This window comes from Bos mutus, chromosome 13 (genome assembly GCF_027580195.1).
Source record: "Bos mutus isolate GX-2022 chromosome 13, NWIPB_WYAK_1.1, whole genome shotgun sequence".
Lineage (NCBI taxonomy): Eukaryota > Metazoa > Chordata > Mammalia > Artiodactyla > Bovidae > Bos > Bos mutus.
The window spans coordinates 73,863,820-73,885,410 of NC_091629.1; the positions used below are offsets into that span (position 1 = coordinate 73,863,820).

The window sequence follows — 21,591 nt, forward strand, 5'->3', positions numbered from 1 at the left end:
TATCACGTGGAGTAGGTGCAAGATAGGAAACCAACCCGAGACTCTGCGTTACCACCTGCAGCAGAGCCTGAGTAGGATAGCCACCAAGCTTCTGAGACTATGATGTGAGCAAGAAATGAGCCTTACTGTTTTAAGCCATTAGAACAGTTTAATATAGCCTACCCTGACTAACAAAAGCACTAAATAAGAAAATAAAATTCACTTCTTTTATGTATCAATGTGCTATACTGCTATGCAGGTTAATACTGTGAGCAATGATGGTAAACTTGTAAAAAATTAATAGGACTTCTAAGATTTTTTGACACTGTACCATTACAAAGACAATATAAAGGCTTCCTGAAAGATAGAGACCAGTCACTATAGACCAGCCACTTATTACTTAAATATCATTATATATTTATATGCCCTTAATATTTCTAGGAAATAGACACAAAGATGATCCATTTTACCAAGTATTTTAGCTGATGTGACTAGGTAGTTGAAAGCCTATCACTTATGGTCACTACAATGACGCTAAGTTACATGAAGTTTCTAAAGATAAGTGACCTCTGGCAAAAGATGAAAATGCACACCTACATGAAATTATTCTCTCACTTTAAAACCAAAACTGAGAGGATGATTGTAACCATATTTGCAATCTCCTTTTAGGAGATGTCTTGCTAATAAGCATTCAAAAAAGAATAGCAAAATGCTAAGATTATGGGCAATACTATTTTGTATAGACTGAGTTTGCCTAAATTTCAAATACAACTTACACAGAATTGGAGGGAAGCTCTCCTGAAAACCTGAGAAAATGGTACTTAAGGTACCCTTATTATTTTTTATATGGTGCCAAATTTTCTTGATCAAATTGTTTAGTCAATCAAAGAACTATTTCCTTTAGAGATTTTTGAAGGGATATTAATTCAAGTCAACAAAAGGAATCATTGATTAAATCCAAGAGTATTATATCAGTTCAAGTGTTCCTTATTGGATGATTATTAGCTGTTGCTGTACAAATATCACTGGCAGGATTAATAAGATCTCTCATAGAATCAAAAGGCCAAAAATAAGTTCAAAGAAGGCTAAAAATATTCCTTAAATTTAATTTTTAAATGCAGCCTTCCAAAAATCAAACATGTATTTTAGAGCAATCTTGACATCTCCAGAAGTGCATAAATGAATTTAAACCTGTCAATGACCTACTTTAATGAAAGAAATTACAGCCATCTTAAATACTTATAATTTATCTTTATAATGATACTGAGCTGCTAATTTTAGAACTTAGAAATGAGAAATTATGGCAAATAAATGCATTTAGCAAAATCAACCATCTAGAGGACTCAAGTATATTCTTCGGGTAAAGAAAAACTGAGTTTGCCTATCCTTGAATGTCTTGCCATTGCTGAAAATTTACAATATTTTCCAATATTTACAATATTTTTTCCCACACAGGCTGGAGGAATTGCAAGGAAATACAGGCTAACTCACTAGAGTTAACTCTGTACACACCAGTCGTGTACATGTAGACTCAGACAAAGCAGTTCGACAAGGGTGCTTGAACTAGCTGCCTGCCTTCTCACAATGGCAGAGAGTAGTCATTGCCTGCCAAAACCTCCACCCTCTCCTTCCTCCACAGAAAAGAGAACACTGCTTTTTTTTTTTTTTTTTTGGATGAGCATATTGCTTCCTGGAATAAAACTATCTTATCCACGAATAAACATTTGATCAATTCAAGGATAATCTGGGACTTTAGTAAAGCTGCTCTAAGAAAACTGGCTTGATTTTGAAGGGCCATCTTTTTTTATTGTTGCCTTACCCCTTACTGACCCCTATATTTTTGATGGCTAAAGTCCAGTAGCCTTCATGGACCCTGAGTTCCACACAGTAGGAAGAAGACCATAAAAGTCAGAGCTTGAGTGCTTGACGACAGGATGGGATTATCACACAGTTGGTCTAGCCTACATCTAGGCTACTTTTAGAGGAGACAGAAATATATTTCTATCTCTTTAAAGTCACTATTATTGTGGGGGTTTCTGCTAAGGGCCGCTAAAATGATTTTAACTTATATAATTAGTTAATTCATTTTTCTTTAGCCAAGGACTATAATAGTCTGGATTTGTACATGTAGACTCAACTTTAACATTTTTATCCTATTTAACGGTAGTAGCCCGATTTGTTAAAATACTAATATGTAAGAAAATCAGCATTATGAACAAATTATTTTAATGCTTCTTTCATATAAGAAACCTAGAGATTAAAGTTTACCAAAAAACCAGTAAATTCTTAAGGAAATTTTCCCTTCTAGTTCCCAAAGAATACCAAAAAAGAAGTAGGACAATGAGAAACCTTGCATATATTTTCTAAAGAAATTTGAGGAAGAAGAAAAAAATTTTGCTACAGAATGTGCATTGACATGATAATATGAAGAGCATTTTCTAGTTTAAACTGTTTTCTATCATTTCTATTTCCAGCATTCTGTTTTTAAAACTCTATTGATTCAAATATGAGAACAATGGTTAAAATTTTAATTTTCTAATACAATTTACACTGAAAACTCCTGGTGATGATTAATAAAGGATTATTTTTCTTAAAAGTTGAGGATCAAGTAAACAAGTTCCAACTTGTTTGTTGAAAACTTGTTTGTTGAAAATATATATATTTTTTATATATATAAAAAAATATATAAAGCTCTATATAATCATGTCTACTTCAACCATGTACATGAAAAGAAGGAGCAAGAGGAAGAAAGAGAGAAAATAAACCTTTTTATGTCCATCTGGGCCCTAAATGAAAAGGACCCCATTCTATTGTATATGTTTTTCCTCCCTCGCCATGTAATATAGACTGGGGCTAGGAATGCTTTCACCTTTCAACCTAGAAATAAAAATAATATTTTATTTTTATTCCAAGAATTTAGTATCAGGAAAGAATTCCTAGTATAGGAATCTCTCTCTTCCTCATCTCACTTTGATCTCTTTCTCCTCTAAAAAGGAAGAAAGAAAAAGCAAAATGTCAATACTAATTTATTTTTTTTTTATTTTTCACAGTAAGTTGCTAATATATGAAGCCCTCAGGCTACAAACATTTTCTTGTTTGTTATGACGAAGAAAGAAAAACCACAAGTTTCCAGATGCATTGTTTTAGAATTCACACTACAAGTGACTCTAAAAAAGTGACTTTATCTTGCAACGACTATGGAAAACAGTATGGAAGTTCCTCAAAATAACTAAAAATAGAGTTGCCATATGATCCAGCAATTCTACTCCTGGGCATATATCTGGACAAAATTATAATTCAAAAAGATACATGCACCTTACCTTCACAGCAGCACTGTTTACAATGGCCAAGAAATGGAAACAACCTTAATGTTTATTGAAAGAGGAATGGGTAAGTAAGGTGTGGCATATATACACAAAGGAATATCACTCGGCCATAAAAAGAATGAAATACTGTCACTGGCAGCAACATGGATGGAACGAGATTAGCACACTCAGTGAAGTAAGTCAGAAACACAAACACCATATGACATCACTATACGTGGAAACTGAAATATGACACAAACGAACTTATCTGCAAAAGAGACTCACAGAAACAGAGAACAGGCTTGTGGTTGACAACACAGACTGAAAGTGGGAGGGTGGACGGGGAGTTTAGGATTAGCATTTGCAAATATTCTGTTGCTGTTGTTTGGTCACTCAGTTGTGTCCGACTCTTTGTGACCCCATGAACTGTAGTCCGCCAGGCTCCTCTGTCCGTGGGATTTCCCAGGCAAGAATACTGGAGCGGGCTGCCATATCTTTCTCTAGGGGGTCTTTTCGACCCAGAGATTGAACCACATCTGCCACATCTCCTTCATTGCAGGTGGATTCTTTTATCACTGAGCCACCAGGAAAGCCCATGAACTATTATACATAGAATGAATAAACAAGATCCCACTGTTTAGTACAGGGAACTACATTCAGTATCCTGTGATTAAACATAATGGAAAAGAATATATATAGGAATACACACACACACACAGAGGGCACAGCAATCCACTCCAGTATTCTTGCCTGGAGAATCCCATGGACAGAGCAGCCTGGCAGGCTGCAGTCCTTGGGGTAACATAGAGTTGTATGCTCCTGAAGCGACTTAGCATGCACACATATATATATACACATGTACAAGTGAATCACTCTGTGATACAGAAGAAATTAACGCATTTTAAATCAACTATACTTCAATAAAGTAATTCTTTCAATGTGAATCTATTATCTAATATATGTGTATTCATCTCAATAGCTTACTGCTACTATAGCTTAAGCCAAGGTAGAAACACAAAGCTTCATGAGAAGAACAACAGTATTCTGTATATTTTGAAGTCAGTTAAAATAACATTCAGATAAACCCAAGATATTTCAGTTATGAATTATTCTCTGGAAGATTATAATTTGCATGGTTGATGAATACAGCAAAATTAATTTTGTTAAAGTATCATGGAACTTACTAAACATCTTATGGTTGGTGTAGTAATAAAATATATTTTAAGTGATATTGAGGACTTACCACCTCCACCTCCAAGAAGGCTGGCATTTGCTGTTTAAAAGAAAACAAACAAAAGATGTTAAATAATATATTAAAATATGTTTATGCCAGAGTATGCCAAGAAAAACCTGGTAATGATCATGCCATACATACACACACACATATATCAAAATATGTACTTTTATATAAAAATACATTCTTTGTTTTATGATGTATGAAAATGTAAATATTCACTATTTTTATCTCCTTTTTCACTTCAAATGACTATTTTTACAATGTTCTTACTTCTAATAAAATAAAATACATATTATGATCATTTTATTATCATTCTGTATCTAAACTTCTGTTTTCTCCATTTTATCAAGTAGAGATATAACAATGTTACTTAAGCAATTTCAATCATTTCAAAGGATAATGTAACAAAAAGAATAATGATAATTTTAATTAAATTAAATGCCATCAAATAAAGCTATCTCAAGTTACTATGCTATAAGAATGAACTTTAAAAAAAAAGAAGAATGAACTTAAATAGCAACATATTTATTCTTTTTTGCATTAAATTTTTGTTTGTGGGAAAGAAACACATTTTAAATATTTTTGGAAAACAATGATTTGTCATTTCATACCCATTTATCTATTAATCTAGCCCACACAATTATATAAGTCAAATAATAAGCAAAATATAAAACAATTCCATTTAGATTTTAAGAGATCAATTTTTCAGAAAGTTCCATGGCAATTTTTTGCTGAACTATTAAGCAACCTTACACCTACGATAATCTAGTCACTACAAAAGTCAGAAAACAGAACTCTTGGAGCAACATAAAGTATGTAGTAACCAAGCTGTCTTTCTCCATGGAGAAATCTGAGCTACCAGAAGATTATAGAAATCATTTAATAAGGAATACTAGGAATCTTTAACTTGAATTTTAGTGTGATATCCACAGACCATGCACTGGCCTAGTAAGAGAAGCAAATATCAGAGTGTTAATGATTCCATCAATAAAAAAATGGAACATTTTAAGAATAAATGCCTATATCCATATGTGATGGTTTGTTTATTGCAACACTAAAGAGAACATTATAAAAATGCATGGAGAACAAACACCTTTGAAGGTTTTCTCAGTATGTCAATATTAGAGCATCAAATCTTATCTCATATGATCTTCCAAGTACAGGGCCATCTATTAATAATAATAGCTGCTCTTGGCTTTCCCTCACTCTTTCATCACAAAAATGGACTGAGGGGCAATCCCATTAGTCAAACAAAACTCACTTCAGATATTACAAGTCATGCACCACTGTGTCAACTCAGAGCCCTCAAATTCTTCTGACTTTTCAATGAAAACGTGTAATATTTACCTAGATGGTATTCAGTTCAGTTCAGTCAGTTCAGTCGCTCAGTCATGTCTGATTCTTTGCAACCCCATGAATCAAAGCACGCCAGGCCTCCCTGTCCATCACCAACTCCCAGAGTTCACTCAGACTCATGTCCATCGAGTCAGTGATGCCATCCAGCCATCTCATCCTCTGTCATCCACTTCTCCTCCTGCCCCCAATCCCTCCCAGCATCAGAGTCTTATCCAATGAGTCAACTCTTCACATGAGGTGGCCAAAGTACTGGAGTTTCAGCTTTGGCATCAGTCCTTCCAAAGAAATCCCAGGGCTGATCTCCTTCAGGATGGACTGGTTGGATCTCCTTGCAGTCCAAGGGACTCTCAAGAGTCTTCTCCAACACCACAGTTCAAAAGCATCAATATTCGGTGCTCAGCTTTCTTCACAGTTCAACTCTCACATGCATACATGACCACAGGAAAAACCATAGCCTTGACTAGATGGACCTTTGTTGGCAAAGTAATGTCTCTGATTTTGAATATGCTATCTAGGTTGGTCATAACTTTCCTTCCAAGGAATAAGCGTCTTTTAATTTCATGGCTGCAGTCACCATCTGCAGTGATTTGGGAGCCCAGAAAAATAAAGTCAGCCACTGTTTCCACTGTTTCCCCATCTATTTCCCATGAAGTGATGGGACCAGATGCCATGATCTTCGTTTTCTGAATGTTGAGCTGTAAGCCAACTTTTTCACTCTCCTCTTTCACCTTCATCAAGAGGCTTTTTAGTTCCTCTTCACTTTCTGCCATAAGGGTGGTGTCATCTGCATATCTGAGGTTATTGATATTTCTCCCAGAACTCTTGATTTCAGCTTGTGCTTTTTCCAGCCCAGCATTTCTCATGATGTACTCTGCATATAAGTTAAATGAGCAGGGTGACAATATACAGCCTTGACGTACTCCTTTTCCTATTTGGAACCAGTCTGTTTTTCCATGTCCAGTTCTAACTGCTGCTTCTTGACCTGCATACAAATTTCTCAAGAGGCAGGTCTGGTGGTTTGGTATTCTCATCTCTTTCAGGATTTTCCACAGTTTATTGTGATCCACACAGTCAAAGGCTTTGGCATAGTCAATAAAGCAGAAATAGATGTTTTTCTGGAACTCTATTTCTTTTTCCATGATCCAGCAGATGTTGGCAATTTTGTCTCTGGCTCCTCTGCCTTTTCTAAAACCAGCTTGAATATCTGGAAGTTCACAGTTCACGTATTGCTGAAGCCTGGCTTGGGGAATTTTGAGCATTACTTTACTAGCATGTGAGATGACTGCAATTGTGTGGTAGTTTCAGCATTCTTTGGCATTGCCTTTCTTTAGGATTGGAATGAAAATTGACCTTTTCCAATCCTGTGGCCACTGTTGAGTTTTCCAAATTTGCTGGCATATTGAGTGCAGCACTTTCACAGCATCATCTTTCAGGATTTGAAATAGCTCAACTGGAATTCCATCACCTCCACTAGCTTTGTTCATAGTGATGCTTTCTAAGGCCCACTTGACTTCACATTCCAACATGTCTGTCTCTAGGTCAGTGATCACACCATTGTGATTATCTGGGTCATGAAGATCTTTTTTGTACAGTTCTTCTGTGTATCCTTGCCACCTCTTCTTAATATCTTCTGCTTCTGTTAGGTCCATACCATTTCTGTCCTTTATCGAGCCCATCTTTGCATGAAATGTTCCCTTGGTATCTCTAATTTTCTTGAAAAGATCTCTAGTCTTTCCCATTCTGTTGTTTTCCTCTATTTCTTTGCATTGATCGCTGAGGAAGGCTTTCTTATCTCTTCTTGCTATTCTTTGGAACTCTGCATTCAGATGCTTCTATCTTTCCTTTTCTCCTTTGCTTTTCACTTCTCTTCTTTTCACAGCTATTTGTAAGGCCTCCTCAGACAGCCATTTTGCTTTTTTTGCATTTCTTTTCCATGGGAATGGTCTTGATCCCTGTCTCCTGTATAATGTCATGAACCTCAGTCCATAGTTCATCAGGCACTCTATCTATCAGATCTAGGCCCTTAAATCTATTTCTCACTTCCACTGTATAATCATAAGGGATTTGATTTAGGTCATACCTGAATGGTCTAGTGGTTTTCCCTACTTTCTTCAATTTCAGTCTGAATTTGGCAATAAGGAGTTCATGATCTGAGCCTCAGTCAGCTCCTGGTCTTGTTTTTGTTGACTGTATAGAGCTTCGCCATCTTTGGCTGCAAAGAATATAATCAATCTGATTTCGGTGTTGACCATCTGGTGATGTCCATGTGTAGAGTCTTCTCTTGTGTTGTTGGAAAAGGGTGTTTGCTATGACCAGTGCATTTTCTTGGCCAAACTCTATTAGTCTTTGCCCTGCTTCATTCTGTATTCCAAGGTCAAATTTGCCTGTTATTCCAGTTTCTTGACTTCCTACTTTTGCATTCCAGTCCCCTATAATGAAAAGGACATCTTGTTTGGGTGTTAGTTCTAAAAGGTCTTGTAGGTCTTCATAGAAGCATTCAACTTCAGCTTCTTCAGCATTACTGGTTGGGGCATAGACTTGGAATACTGTGATATTGAATGGTTTGCCTTGGAAACGAACAGAGATCATTCTGTCGTTTTTGAGATTGCATCCAAGTACTGCATTTCAAACTCTTTTGTTGACCAAGATGGCCACTACATTTCTTCTAAGGGATTCCTGCCCACAGTAGTAGATATAATGGTCATCTGAGTTAAATTCACCCATTTTCGTCCATTTTAGTTCACAGATGGTATCCAGGACTTAATATTTTCCCAAAATCAAACTGTGTTGATGTGGCAACTTGCTGAAGAGGCATAAGGAAAGATGTTACCAATTCTTTTTTTATTAATTTTTTTAATTGGAGGCTAATTACTTTAAAATATTAGAGTGGTTTTGCCATACATTGACATGAATCTGCCACAGGTGTACATGTGCTCCCCATCCTGAACCCCCCTCCCACCACCCTCCCCATCCCAGCCTTCAGGGTCATCCCAGTGCACCAGCCCTTAGCACCCTGTCTCATGCATCAAACCTGGACTGGTGATCTATTTCACATATGATAATATACATGTTTCAATGCTATTCTCTCAAATCATTACAAATCATTATCTTGGGTCCATACCCTTTAGTGGATGGGGGAAATTTCATGATGTCTATTGATAAACCCAAACACTTTCTTAAAAATCTTAACTACATATATTTTTAAAACTGCATGGCATTTCACACTTCTGCTGATTTTTTATTTTTAAATCTGACTGAGAACTCCTTCCTTGTCTATAGCTCTTCCAGATCCCTGAAACTCCATCTGTTGTCCTCCAATTTATACATATTCATTCATAAAAAGAAACTTATTTCCAACAACAAACAACAATAGTAATGAAGAGTAGCTTTACACTCAAATTGTCATGCCCAGAATCACAATAACACAATAAAACCTATTTTTCCCCAATGCTTTGCTTAATAAAGGTAGAGTTTGCCTGTTTGGATAGCACAGACCAAGTCCCATCTGTTTAATCAGGCACTTGTCCAATAGATGTGGGTGGATAAGTGGGAGTAGGTGTAGGAACTGGAATTCCAGGTTTGGAGGACCATCAAGTCCATTTATCTCAGATGTGTGCTCATGTCTAGATGAGCATTTCTGGTTATACTTTTAATATCAACATAAATATTTCATAAAATTGTGGCATCTACAAAGTACACAATCATTTTTAAGATAATTTCATGTGCATTACCATTCATGTAATAGAATCTTAATCTAAGCTGCTTAAATATATTCAAATCAAATTCAAAGCAATTCTAATAACTATAATCCCGATAATGATTTATCTAAAGAATCCATCAAATTTAAGTCTATTTTATCAACTTCTGTTCTCTAAAAATTAAAAAATAAATGTTTTTTCTTCAGAAAAAGTGACATGCATGCATGCTCAGTCACTTCAGTCATGTCCAACTCTTGTAACCCTATGGACTATAGTCCACAAGGCTCCTCTGTCCATGAGATTCTCCAGGCAAGAATATTGGAGTGGGTTGCCATGCCCTCCTGTAGAGACTCTTCCTGACCCAGGGATCAAAACCACATCTCCTGCGTTACAGGTATATTCTTTGCCGCTGAGCCACAGGGCAAAAGTGGCAAAAGTGACATAACTGTAGGCAAGTAAAATGAATCTTTAGTATGATTTCTATTATTGTATCTTTACAAAGCACCCTATATGTAATATAACTTATTTTCAACATTTATCGATCAGATGGATTAAGAGCATTTCTTTCATTTCACAGAAGTGAAAATGACTTGTGTGTGTCTGAAATTAACAGTCGTTTAATTTTTATTTAATTATTTCCAATAAATTGAGGTATATTCCAATTAGATAGGAAGCTCTTAAAGATAAGATTTGAGTTTAATAGTTTGGTCTACATTTAATAAGCTCTCAATATGTATTTTCTAATAGATAATTGGCAGATTTGATCCCTTTTCTTTATTGACATAGAAGACAGGTTTTGTTTACTAAAGTGTCTAGAAAGAGAAAACTTTGGTCCTTTTTCTTTTTGTAAAATCAAAGACTGTTAAAGGAAACTCCTATACTTTATTTAGAAATAGTGATTTATAATGTAGGAAACTGAAACTACCATAAAATTATTAACCAACTATACTTCAATATAAATTAAAAAAATTTTAAAAAGAACGTATGAAATATGTTTATATATTTATGTCCCTATATAAGTCCCTTGTTGCAGGGAATTTGGGATGTGCCTCTTGTTATTCCTTGAGTTTCACAGGGAAGAAAACGAAAAAAGGAACTAAGAAAGCTTGAAGTTGATAAGCATGATGCTACTGCATCCAGAATATTTAATGCTTCTCTGAGCATGCCAGTACCATGGCTTAGCTGGTCAAAGCACCTGTCTATTGAACAGAAGATCCTGGGTTCAAATCCCAGCAGTGCCTGGAACAGTATGTTACTGAGCTTCCTAGGTGTACAGTGGTAAAGAATCCACTTGCCAATGCAGCAGATGAAAGAGACATAGGTTTGATCCTTTGCCGGGAGATCCCCTGGAGTAGGAAATGGCAACCTCATTTCTCTAAGCATGCTTTCTAAGTAACCAGCACTAACTTCTTTCATATTTTCCTAAATAAAATGCCCCTGCTACCAGAAGAGGTAGAGGAAAAAATCAACCTACAGTAATTGTCTCAAATATCAATTCAATGAAAAACTAAAATAAACCATTACAAATTAATGAATCTATTATAGTTTTTCCTCCCACAATAACAACTAAGTGAAATGAATAGTTTCACTACTTAGAAAGTAAAAACAGCACTGAACATAAATTGAGTAAGAGTTACCAAAATCTAATTTCAAGTGACAAATATGAATAATTTATTTATAATACCCTAAACAAATGATTATTTTTTGAAGTTTATGAGAAACTGCTTTCTTCCATTTAAACTCGGTTTTGATTTTTTTTAATTAAAATTATCAAATTATACACAAGTATAAATATTCATTATAAAACTATCAAAAACAAAAAATAAGTACAAAGAAGGAATCTTTTTCATAGGATAATTAGCCTACATGAAAAATAATCATGCTAATTGACATTAGCATTACTCTTTTTGGTTTTCTAAAGATATAAACGGAATATTACACTACAGTCAGTTGTAGTATCAGACTGTTTGCCACCCCACGGATTGCAGCACCCTATACTGCAACACGACAGTAGTCTTCCTTTACAAAAATTCCCAAATGACCCTCTTCTACATGTGTGTGTCTTTTTAAGAATATAATTACAATTAAATTGTGGATCAAACAATTACTATATATGTAGTCATATCACTGGAGGTCCCTAGATGCAAAATAGGCCAGGACATTATTAAAAATCCAAGACAAAGCTTTAATTTATTAGATACTTACAACACCATTCCTCCTAAGATGTCAAAATCCTTTGCAGTCTATGTAAGGTAATAAAAAGGATACTGAACTAAGAACTGAGAGCCAGATAACCTCTATTTTAACTCTAGTTCAGTAACTAGCAGGTGAATAGCAGGTGAATCGAGCAAATCATAGTCAAAACTATCTTACTTTTCTTCTTCCATTTGGAAATTTAGAATCAATCGGGGATGGCAAACAGGTTTTATTTTTTTTAATTTGATTTTATTTTTAAACTTTACAATATTGTATTAGTTTTGCCAAATATCAAAATGAATCCGCCACAGGTATACCCGTGTTCCCCATCTTGAACCCTCCTCCCTCCTCCCTCCCCTACCCTCCCTCTGGGTCATCCCAGTGCACCAGCCCCAGGCATCCAGTACCGTGCATCGAACCTGGACTGGCAACTCGTTTCATACATGATATTATACATGTTTCAATGCCATTCTCCCAAATCTTCCCACCCTTTCCCTCTCCCATAGAGTCCATAAGACTGTTCTATACATCGGTGTCTCTTTTGCTGTCTCGTACACAGGGTTATTGTTACCATATTTCTAAATTCCATACATATGCGTTAGTATACTGTATTGGTGTTTTTCTTTCTGGCTTACTTCACTCTGTATAATAGGTTCCAGTTTCATCCACCTCATTAGAATTGATTCAAATGTATTCTTTTTAATGGCTGAGTAATACTCCATTGTGTATATGTACCACAGCTTTCTTATCCATTCATCTGCTGATGGGCATCTAGGTTGCTTCCATGTCCTGGCTATTATAAACAGTGCTGCGATGAACACTGGGGTACACGTGTCTCTTTCCCTTCTGGTTTCCTCAGTGTGTATGAAAGCATTTCCTCTAAAGTCAGGAACAAGACAAGGGTGCCCACTTTCACCATTACTGTTCAACATAGTTTTGGAAGTTTTGGCCACAGCAATCAGAGCAGAAAAAGAAATAAAAGGAATCCAAATTGGAAAAGAAGAAGTAAAACTCTCACTGTTTGCAGATGACATGATCCTTTACATAGAAAACCCTAAAGATTCCACCAAAAAATTACTAGAACTAATCAATGATTACAGCAAAGTTGCAGGATATAAAATCAACACACAGAAATCCCTTGCATTCCTATACACTAATAATGAGAAAACTGAAAGAGAAATTAAGGAAATAATTCCATTCACCATTGCAACTGAAAGAATAAAATACTTAGGAATATATCTACCTAAAGAAACTAAAGACCTATATCTAGAAAACTATAAAATACTGGTGAAAGAAATCAAAGAGGACACCAATAGATGGCAAACAGGTTTTAAACAATTCAGATTCATCAGTTACGAGAGACTATCTGCACCTCTGATTGGAGAAGGATTCTGAGGCTAACCCCAGGCTCTGCTGAAAAGAGAGCCATGATTAATTAATAACACTGGTCATGGTCAGAGGAGGATAGGAAGAATTAAAAGACAGCACACATGCCATAAATTGAGCATCTCTGGATCTGAGAACCTCTTTTAGATTTGACAGTTTTGATGTAATCAGATTTGATTCAATAATCTTGAAAAACAAAACAGCTAACCTAATATGTACCATCATTGTACCTTAACATGGATAACAGCTCCTGTGTTTCCAAGTCTGAAATAATTCAGTCTGTGAAACAGTCCATAGCTGGGTGAAGCAACCCATGTCCACTGTGAGTCAAACTGGCCTGATAAGAGTTTGGAACATTTTTTTTTTTTTAATTTCACTTGCCCAGTAATTTCTATTATCTGTACTTAGTAATTGTTTATTTTCCCACTCCATTTCTACCTCCACCCAAGACTATCTGTCAAATAAGCAACAGCCTGAGAGACTAGTCTTTAAACATTGATTAAATCTATTTGTTCAGGGTTTTTGTTTGCCTTTCATCATTGTAAAGAAAATTATAGTTGCTTTCATCCTGACAGGATCCTGACCACCTAGTTTAGCTTATTTATTCTGCTTTCTTATTACAACAGAGCACACGGGATGTCAAAACGATTGTTGGCAAAAAACTTCCCCAGGGGCTCTACTTAAAACACCACTTCATTCACAACATGTTATCCTAAAAAATACAAAAGCCAAAATATCGCGCTTTAGAATGGTACACATCACAGTCCCTTGATTTTGAAACTCAAAGCAGGACGGGATAAAAACACCTGTTAAGATGAAAATCCTAAGCACGTGCATGACTCTAGAACCATTGGATACAGGGGGCAACCAACTCAACTGACAGCTGTGGAAATACAATCTACACAGACAAATATAGCTATCAATTTGGCAACAGCTCTCTGTTAACGTTCTTCCAGATTTACACCTTCTAAACAAAATCAAGATGGCCACAAGTTTGGGGCAATGGTATAATTTCCTTCCTTGAAGCTCACAGGGAGAGAAAATTAATAGGCTTAACTATTTCACATGTAGAAACCAGTCATAAACACATAATGGATAATTTACATGTCATACAATGCAGAATTCAAAAGAACTATTCAATATTCCAAGGTCTGTATGAGTTGGATAAGCTGTAACCCACCTTGAAGCCAAAAATAGAATACAATAAGTCCTACTATGGATAAATAGGTGGAAGGTCATCAGGAATTGAAAAAGTTACTTCAGAGTATTAACAAATGAAACAAAATGGAATTATTCTTGATGAACTATAAGAGAGGAGCTAGAGCCGTCCTGTTTTGCCAATATGATGTTACCAGCTATCACTCTGGGTGCTCGGGGACTTCTAGGAATAATGCAGCATGGGAATAAAACTACTTATTTTGTCCAACTCCTTCATTTTACAAAACTGGAAAGATACAGAGGATCAGAGATGTTAGGTAACTTGTCTAGGATCAGGCCTAGGAGAAGAACCTAGGATCTACTATACAATATTGCCAATTTCAAATCGGAAATATATATACACATACATATGTATATATGATTGTTGTTTGTTTGTTCCTCTGAAATCACATTCAAAGACGGTAACAGAATGCAATGTGCATGCTGCCGCTGCTGCGGCCACTAAGTCGCTTCAGTAGTGTCCGACTCTGTGCGACCCCAGAGATGGCAGCCCACCAGGCTGCCACATCATTGGCGGTTTCTACAGCTTCACAGCTCAATACAGAAATAAGAGAAATCAGTGCACACTTCTATTACTGTGCACCGTCATCCTTCTTGACACTGTGCTCTGAATCAGTTGTAATTTTGAGAATGATAACACTGGCTCAGTTACAAAAATGCGATTACTCGAGTAACACAACCTGGGCTTTCCAAAGAGTGAACGAGCATGTCAAAATAGGGGCTGGGGAAAAGAGTTCAAACGTACATTAGCGTTGTAGTTGTAATGATACCAGACACTTGAACAGAAGTTTTTAACTTGCCTTTCACAAGGAAGATTTTGAATGCAAATGAAGTCTCAATTTGAAAAACAGAAGATGCACTTATTTGAGGGAATATGATACACTTTATCCTAATGATAATATAAGCCTGAACATGCACTCTCATTTATACACTTCTCAGAAAGACTAATTTGTTTTAATAAAACCAGACAGTGCCTTTTTTACAAAAAATTGTTTTACATAGTTTATTTCCTCTTTCTTATAATATTAGGGAATCTTTTTTTCTCCCTGGTAATGAAACAGCAAATGAGTTTTTTCAAAAGGTTTACCCTGTGTACGAGACAGCAAAAGAGACAATGATGTATAGAACAGTCTTATGGACCCTGTGGGAGAGGGAGAGGGTGGCAAGATTTGGGAGAATAACATTGAAACATGTAAAATATCATGTAAGAAACGAGTTGCCAGTCCAGGTTCGATGCACAATACTGGATGCTTGGGGCTGGTGCACTGGGACAACCCAGAGGGATGGTATGGGGGAGGGAGGAGGAGGAGGGTTCAGGATGGGGAACACATGTATACCTGTGGCGGATTCATTTTGATATTTGGCAAAACTAATACAATTATGTAAAGTTTAAAAATAAAATAAAATTTAAAAAAATAAATAAATAAAAACTAAGGAATTAAAAAAAAAGGTTTATTTTAGCTTATATTTTAATTTAAACCAATAAGACAAAAAAATAATTTTGTCATAGTAAATAAATTGAAAGCTTGAGACAAAGAACCTCAAATTTAAAGGATTTGGGGTTAAAGGAAAGGAATAGGATTGCTGCCTTGAGAACACTTATGAAGCTGTAATATCCATGACGATAAATGCCATATTTGTTGGTATTGACGGTACCATACACAGTTCTTAGTAAAGAGTAGGGACTGAATAATTACCTCTTAAAAACACAACTAAGAGAATGAATGTAAGACAGGGGAATGAGAGGGGGGGAAAGGGGAAAGTTATATTTTGGGGACAGATGAGAGAGTTACAATAACACATACTGACTCCTTCACAATTTCACAGCAAAGTGAGGCTGGAAGCCACACAGATTGAGGCCCAATTCCAGACTGTATCACTGTCCTTGAGAAAGTTCTTAAAACTCTAATGATTATCTGATCACTTGTATTAATCAGCCAGTTGGTAAAATAATGGTCATGGTACAGATTAGCTGAGAGGTTTAAGAGTGATAAACTATATGAACGCACTTATGGCCCCTGGAATACGCTGAGGCTCAGTAATGTCAGTTCCCTATCCAAGACCCTGATTATAGAGCTGCTTCTGGAAGATGCACTAGAGGTTAACATAAAAACCCCCACTAACAGTGGGGATTTACTAAAGGCATTCAGACTAATCCTCACTTTGCAGGGACCAGGGCCATGTTCATCACAGAGAACTACTGTCCTCTACCGTCAATCCAGTTCTGGGCTATGCCCTCATCAGAGTTTTGGGAATAAAGAAGAACTTGTGCACAGAAGAGACTGAGGAAGAAGGGTATCTCCAAATTATAAATATATTTAAGTCTGCCTTTGGGTTTAGGTCAATTTAATAAATCTATATGTCCGTAAAGAAAATGGATGGCATTATTTTGCATATTATAACACTTTAGTCTTCTGGATTATTTTGACGATTTGGTTTTAAAATAATGTTACTTTATGGCAGATAATTTTTATTTACTCTTCAAGACCCACTCTATACAGCTGCCCCTGTTTTCCGCACAAAGTGATTTAACTATACAAACGGCATCAATGGGTCCTCTGGCTCTGGTAAGTTCAGTCAATAGGGAGCCCTGTTAGTAGCTGGTGGGAGAGCTGAGAATGAGTTGTAGGTATTCATTTTCCTGGTTGTCTTCCTGTAGGCTTATCTTGACCTGACAATGTCCCTTGAACAAAGGTCATTTAGTTCGTAACATGACTTCCTCTCCTTTTGGGTTCTGATATGTCTCGCTCTACTTACTTCTTTGAGCTTAGAGTTATAACAGCTGTGCTGTTGGTAGCCTTTGCTTCCTGAACAACCCCTTGAATTTCTCCTATACCATATTTATCTCCAACCCTTGTGCTTATTCCTCTTATTACAAAGCTGGCCAGTATCCTAATTTGACTGTGCCAAAGTTCCTGTTGGGAATTTGATTGAACAGATTTGGTTTATACAAATTGGTCACAACTGATCAGATGAGATCAGTAGCTCAGTCATGTCCTACTCTTTGTGACCCCATGGTCCCAGCACGCAGGCCTCCCTATCCATCACCAACTCCTGGAGTTCACTCAGACCCATGTCCATCGAGTCAGTGATGCCATCCAGCCATCTCATCCTCTGTCGTCCCCTTCTACTCTTGCCCCCAAACCCTCCCAGCATCAGAGTTTTTTCCAATGAGTCAACTCTTCCCATGAAGTGGCCCAAGTACTGGAGTTTCAGCTTTAGCATCATTCCTTCCAAAGAAATCCCAGGGCTGATCTCCTTCAGAATGGACTGGTTGGATCTCCTTGCAGTCCAAGGGACTCTCAAGAGTCTTCTCCAACACCACAGTTCAAAAGCATCAATTCTTCAGTGCTCAGCCTTCTTCACAATCCAACTCTCACATCCATACATGACCACAGGAAAAACCATAGCCTTGACTAGATGAACTTTTCTTGGCAAAGTAATGTCTCTGCTTTTGAATATGCTATCTAGGTTGGTCATAACTTTCCTTCCAAGGAGTAAGCATCTTTTAATTTCATGGTTGCAGTCACCACCTGCAGTGATTTTGGAGCCCAGAAAAATAAAGTCTGACACTGTTCCACTATTTCCCCATCTATTTCCCATGAAGTGATGGGACCGGATGCCATGATCTTCATTTTCTGAATATTGAGCTTTAAGCCAACTTTTTCACTCTCCACTTTCACCTTCATCAAGAGGCTTTTTAGTTCCTCTTCACTTTTTGCCATAAGGGTGGTGTCATCTGCATATCTGAGGTTATTGATATTTCTCCCGGCAATCTTGATTCCAGCTTGTGTTTCTTCCAGTCCAGTGTTTCTCATGAGGTACTCTGCATATAAGTTAAATAAACAGGGTGACAATATACAGCCTTGACATACTCCTTTTCCTATTTGGAACCAGTCTGTTGTTCCATGTCCAGAACTGAAGGTTACCCTAAATCACACATCTCTTCCCAGACTAACTTTCTTAGTGAGAGTAGTTTAGGGAATAATCTATATAGAATTTTCCTTATTAATTAAAAACATAAAACATATTTTAAAAAAACATAAAGGAATTTCCCTGGTGGTCCAGGAGTTAAGACTCTTGCATGCTTCCACTGCAAGGGGCATAGGTTTGATCCCTGATCAGGGAACTAAGATCCTGCATGCCACAGTTCAGTTCAGTTCAGTCGCTCATCTGTTTCCCATTTTTGCGACCCCATGGACTGCAACACACCAGGCCTCCCTGTCCATCACTAACTCCTGAAGTTTACTCAAACTCATGTCCATTGAGTCAGTGATGCCATCCAACCATCTCATCCTCTGTCATCCGCTTCTCCTCCTGCCTTCAAGCTTTCCCAGCATTAAAGTGAAAGTGAAGTCACTCAGAGTTGTGTCTGACTCTGCAACCCCGTGGACTGTAGCCTACCAGGCTTCTCCATCCATGAGATTCTCCAGGCAAGAATACTGGAGTGGGTTACCATTTCCTTCTCCAGGGGATCTTCCCAACCCAGGGATCGAACCCGGATCTCCCACATTGGAGGGAGATGCTTTAACCTCTGAGCCACCAGGGAAGCCTTAGGGTCTTTTCAAATGAGTCACTTCTTTGCATCAGGTGGCCAAAGTACTGGAGTTTCAGCTTCAGCATCATTCCTTCCAAAGAAATCCCAGGGCTGATCTCCTTCAGAATGGACGGGTTGGATCTCCTTGCAGTCCAAGGGACTCTCAAGAGTCTTCTCCAACACCACAGTTCAAAAGCATCAATTCTTCAGTGCTCAGCTTTCTTCACAGTCCAACTCTCACATCCATACATGACCACTGGAAAAACCATAGCCTTGACTAGATGGACCTTTGTTGGCATGCCACACGGTGTTGCCAAAAAGTTTTTATAAAAAGAAGTGCTCATTTGAACACATGGTAGTTTAGTCGTTAAGTCACATCTGACTCTCTTGTGACCCTATGGACTGTAGCCCGCCAGGCATCTTTGTCCACAGGATTTCCCAGGCAAGAATACTGGAGTGGGTTGCTATTTCCTTCTCCAGGGGATCGTCCCAACCCAAGAATAAAACCCAGGTCTCCTGCACTGCAGGCAGATTCTTTACCAACTGAGCTACAAGAGAAGTCCACTTGAACATGTGAAGTAACACATTTTGTAAACAATCTCAACTCCTGTTATGTTCTATTCTTTCCCGTACTTTTATCCATGTTCATATAAATATATACACATAATTGAATCTTCCTGGGATTATTGTTTAAAAAACAATGGATTCTACTATAAAAATCATTGCTTTATACAATTGTGCTATATAAAATTACTGCAGTGTAAAAATTATTGTGCAATCTAATTTTCTAATGTATCAATATATCAAGGGCTGTAACTAATACAGGAGTACATCAAGGCTATATATTTTCACACTGCTTATTTAATTTATATGCAGAGTACATCATGCAAAATGCTGAGCTGGATGAAGCACAAGCTGGAATCAAGATTGCCGGGAGAAATATCAATAACCTCAGATACGCAGATGACACCATCCTTTTGGCAGAAACTGAAGAAGAATTAAAGAGCCTCTTGATGAAAGTGAAAGAGGAGAGTGGAAATGTTGGCTTAAAACTCAACATTCAAAAAACAAAGATCATGGCATCCGGTCCCATCACTTCATGGCAAATAGATGGGGAAAAAATGGAAAGACTGACAGACTTTATTTTTTGGTCTCCAAAATCCCTGCAGATCACGGTGACTGCAGCCATCAAACTAAAAGACACTTGCTCCTTAGAAAAAAAAGCTATGACCTACCTAGACAACATATTCAAAAGCAGAGACATTACTTTGCCGACAAAGATCCGTCTAGTCAAAGCTATAGTTTTTCCAGTAGTCACAAATGGATGTGAGAGTTGGACTATAAAGAATTGTAAAGTAATTAGCCTCCAATTAAAATAAATAAATTTATATTAAAAAATAAAAAATAATAAAATGATAATGCCATCTGAAAGGAAAAAAAAAAAAAGAAAGGAAGCTGAGTGCCAAAGAATTGATGCTTTTGAACTGTGGTGTTGGAGAAGACTTTTGAGAGTCCCTTGGACTGCAAGGAGATCAAACTAGTCCATCCTAAAGGACATCAGTCCTGAATATTCATTGGAAGGATTGATGCTGAAGCTGAAACTCCAATACTCTGGCCACCTGATGCAAAGAACGGACTGATTGGGAAAGACCCTGATGCTGGGAAAGACTGAAGGCAGGAGGAGAAGGGGACGACAGAGGATGAGATGGCTGGATGGCATCACTGACTCGATGGACATGAGTTAGAGCAAGCTCCAGGAGTTGGTGTTGGACAGGGAAAACTGGCATGCTTCAGGGCATGGGGTTGCAAAGAATGGGACACGACTGAGCAACTGAAATGAACTGATCTAATAAAATAATTTATGATATACTATAATTTTCACAAATTTGACTAAAGCCACTCAGTCCCATCACTTCAAGGGAAATAGATGGGGAAACAGTGGAAACAGTGTCAGACTTTATTTTTTGGGTCTCCCAAATCACTGCAGATGGTGACTGCAGCCATGAAATTAAAAGACACTTACTCCTTAGAAGAAAAGTTATGACCAACCTAGATAGAATATTGAAAAGCAGAGATATTACTTTGCCAACAAAGGTCTGTCTAGTCAAGACTATAGTTTTTCCATTGGTCATGTATGGATGTGAGAGTTGGACTGTGAAGAAGGCTGAGTGCCGAAGAATTAATGCTTTTGAACTGTGGTGTTGAGAAGAATCTTGAGAGTCCCTTGGACTGCAAGGAGATCCAACCAGTCCACACTAAAGGAAATCATTCCTGGGTGTTCTTTGGAAGGAATGATGCTAAAGCTGAAACTCCAGTACTTTGGCCACCTCATGCGAAAAGCTGACTCATTGGAAAAGACTCTGATGCTGTGAGGGATTGGGGGCAGGAGGAAAAGGAGACAACAGAGGATGAGATGGCTGGATGGGATCACCGACTCAATGGACGTGAGTTTGAGTGAACTCCGGGAGTTGGTGATGGACAGGGAGGCCTGGCGTGCTGCAATTCATGGTGTCGCAGAGTTGGACATGACTGAGCAACTGAACTGAACTGAACTGATCTCCCTTATTGATGGGCACTAAGGTTTTTCCAGTCCTGCCATTATAGAAAAATCTCTAGTAAAAATCATTATATGTGTGTATTACTACATATTGATGCATCTATCCTATGGAAAAATTCCTC

The 21,591-nt window shown here is 37.4% G+C and overlaps 1 protein-coding gene across 1 annotated transcript in view; it reads right to left on the bottom strand.

Annotated features, from left to right (window-relative positions):
* MACROD2 (mono-ADP ribosylhydrolase 2) overlaps positions 1 to 21,591 on the bottom strand; it is a 2,305,531-nt gene that overhangs the window by 1,757,176 nt on the left and 526,764 nt on the right. The window contains exon 4 of the mRNA XM_070382044.1: positions 4,528 to 4,557. Within this exon, the coding sequence (XP_070238145.1) occupies positions 4,528 to 4,557 (30 nt within the window). The remainder of the gene's footprint in view (positions 1 to 4,527; positions 4,558 to 21,591) is intronic.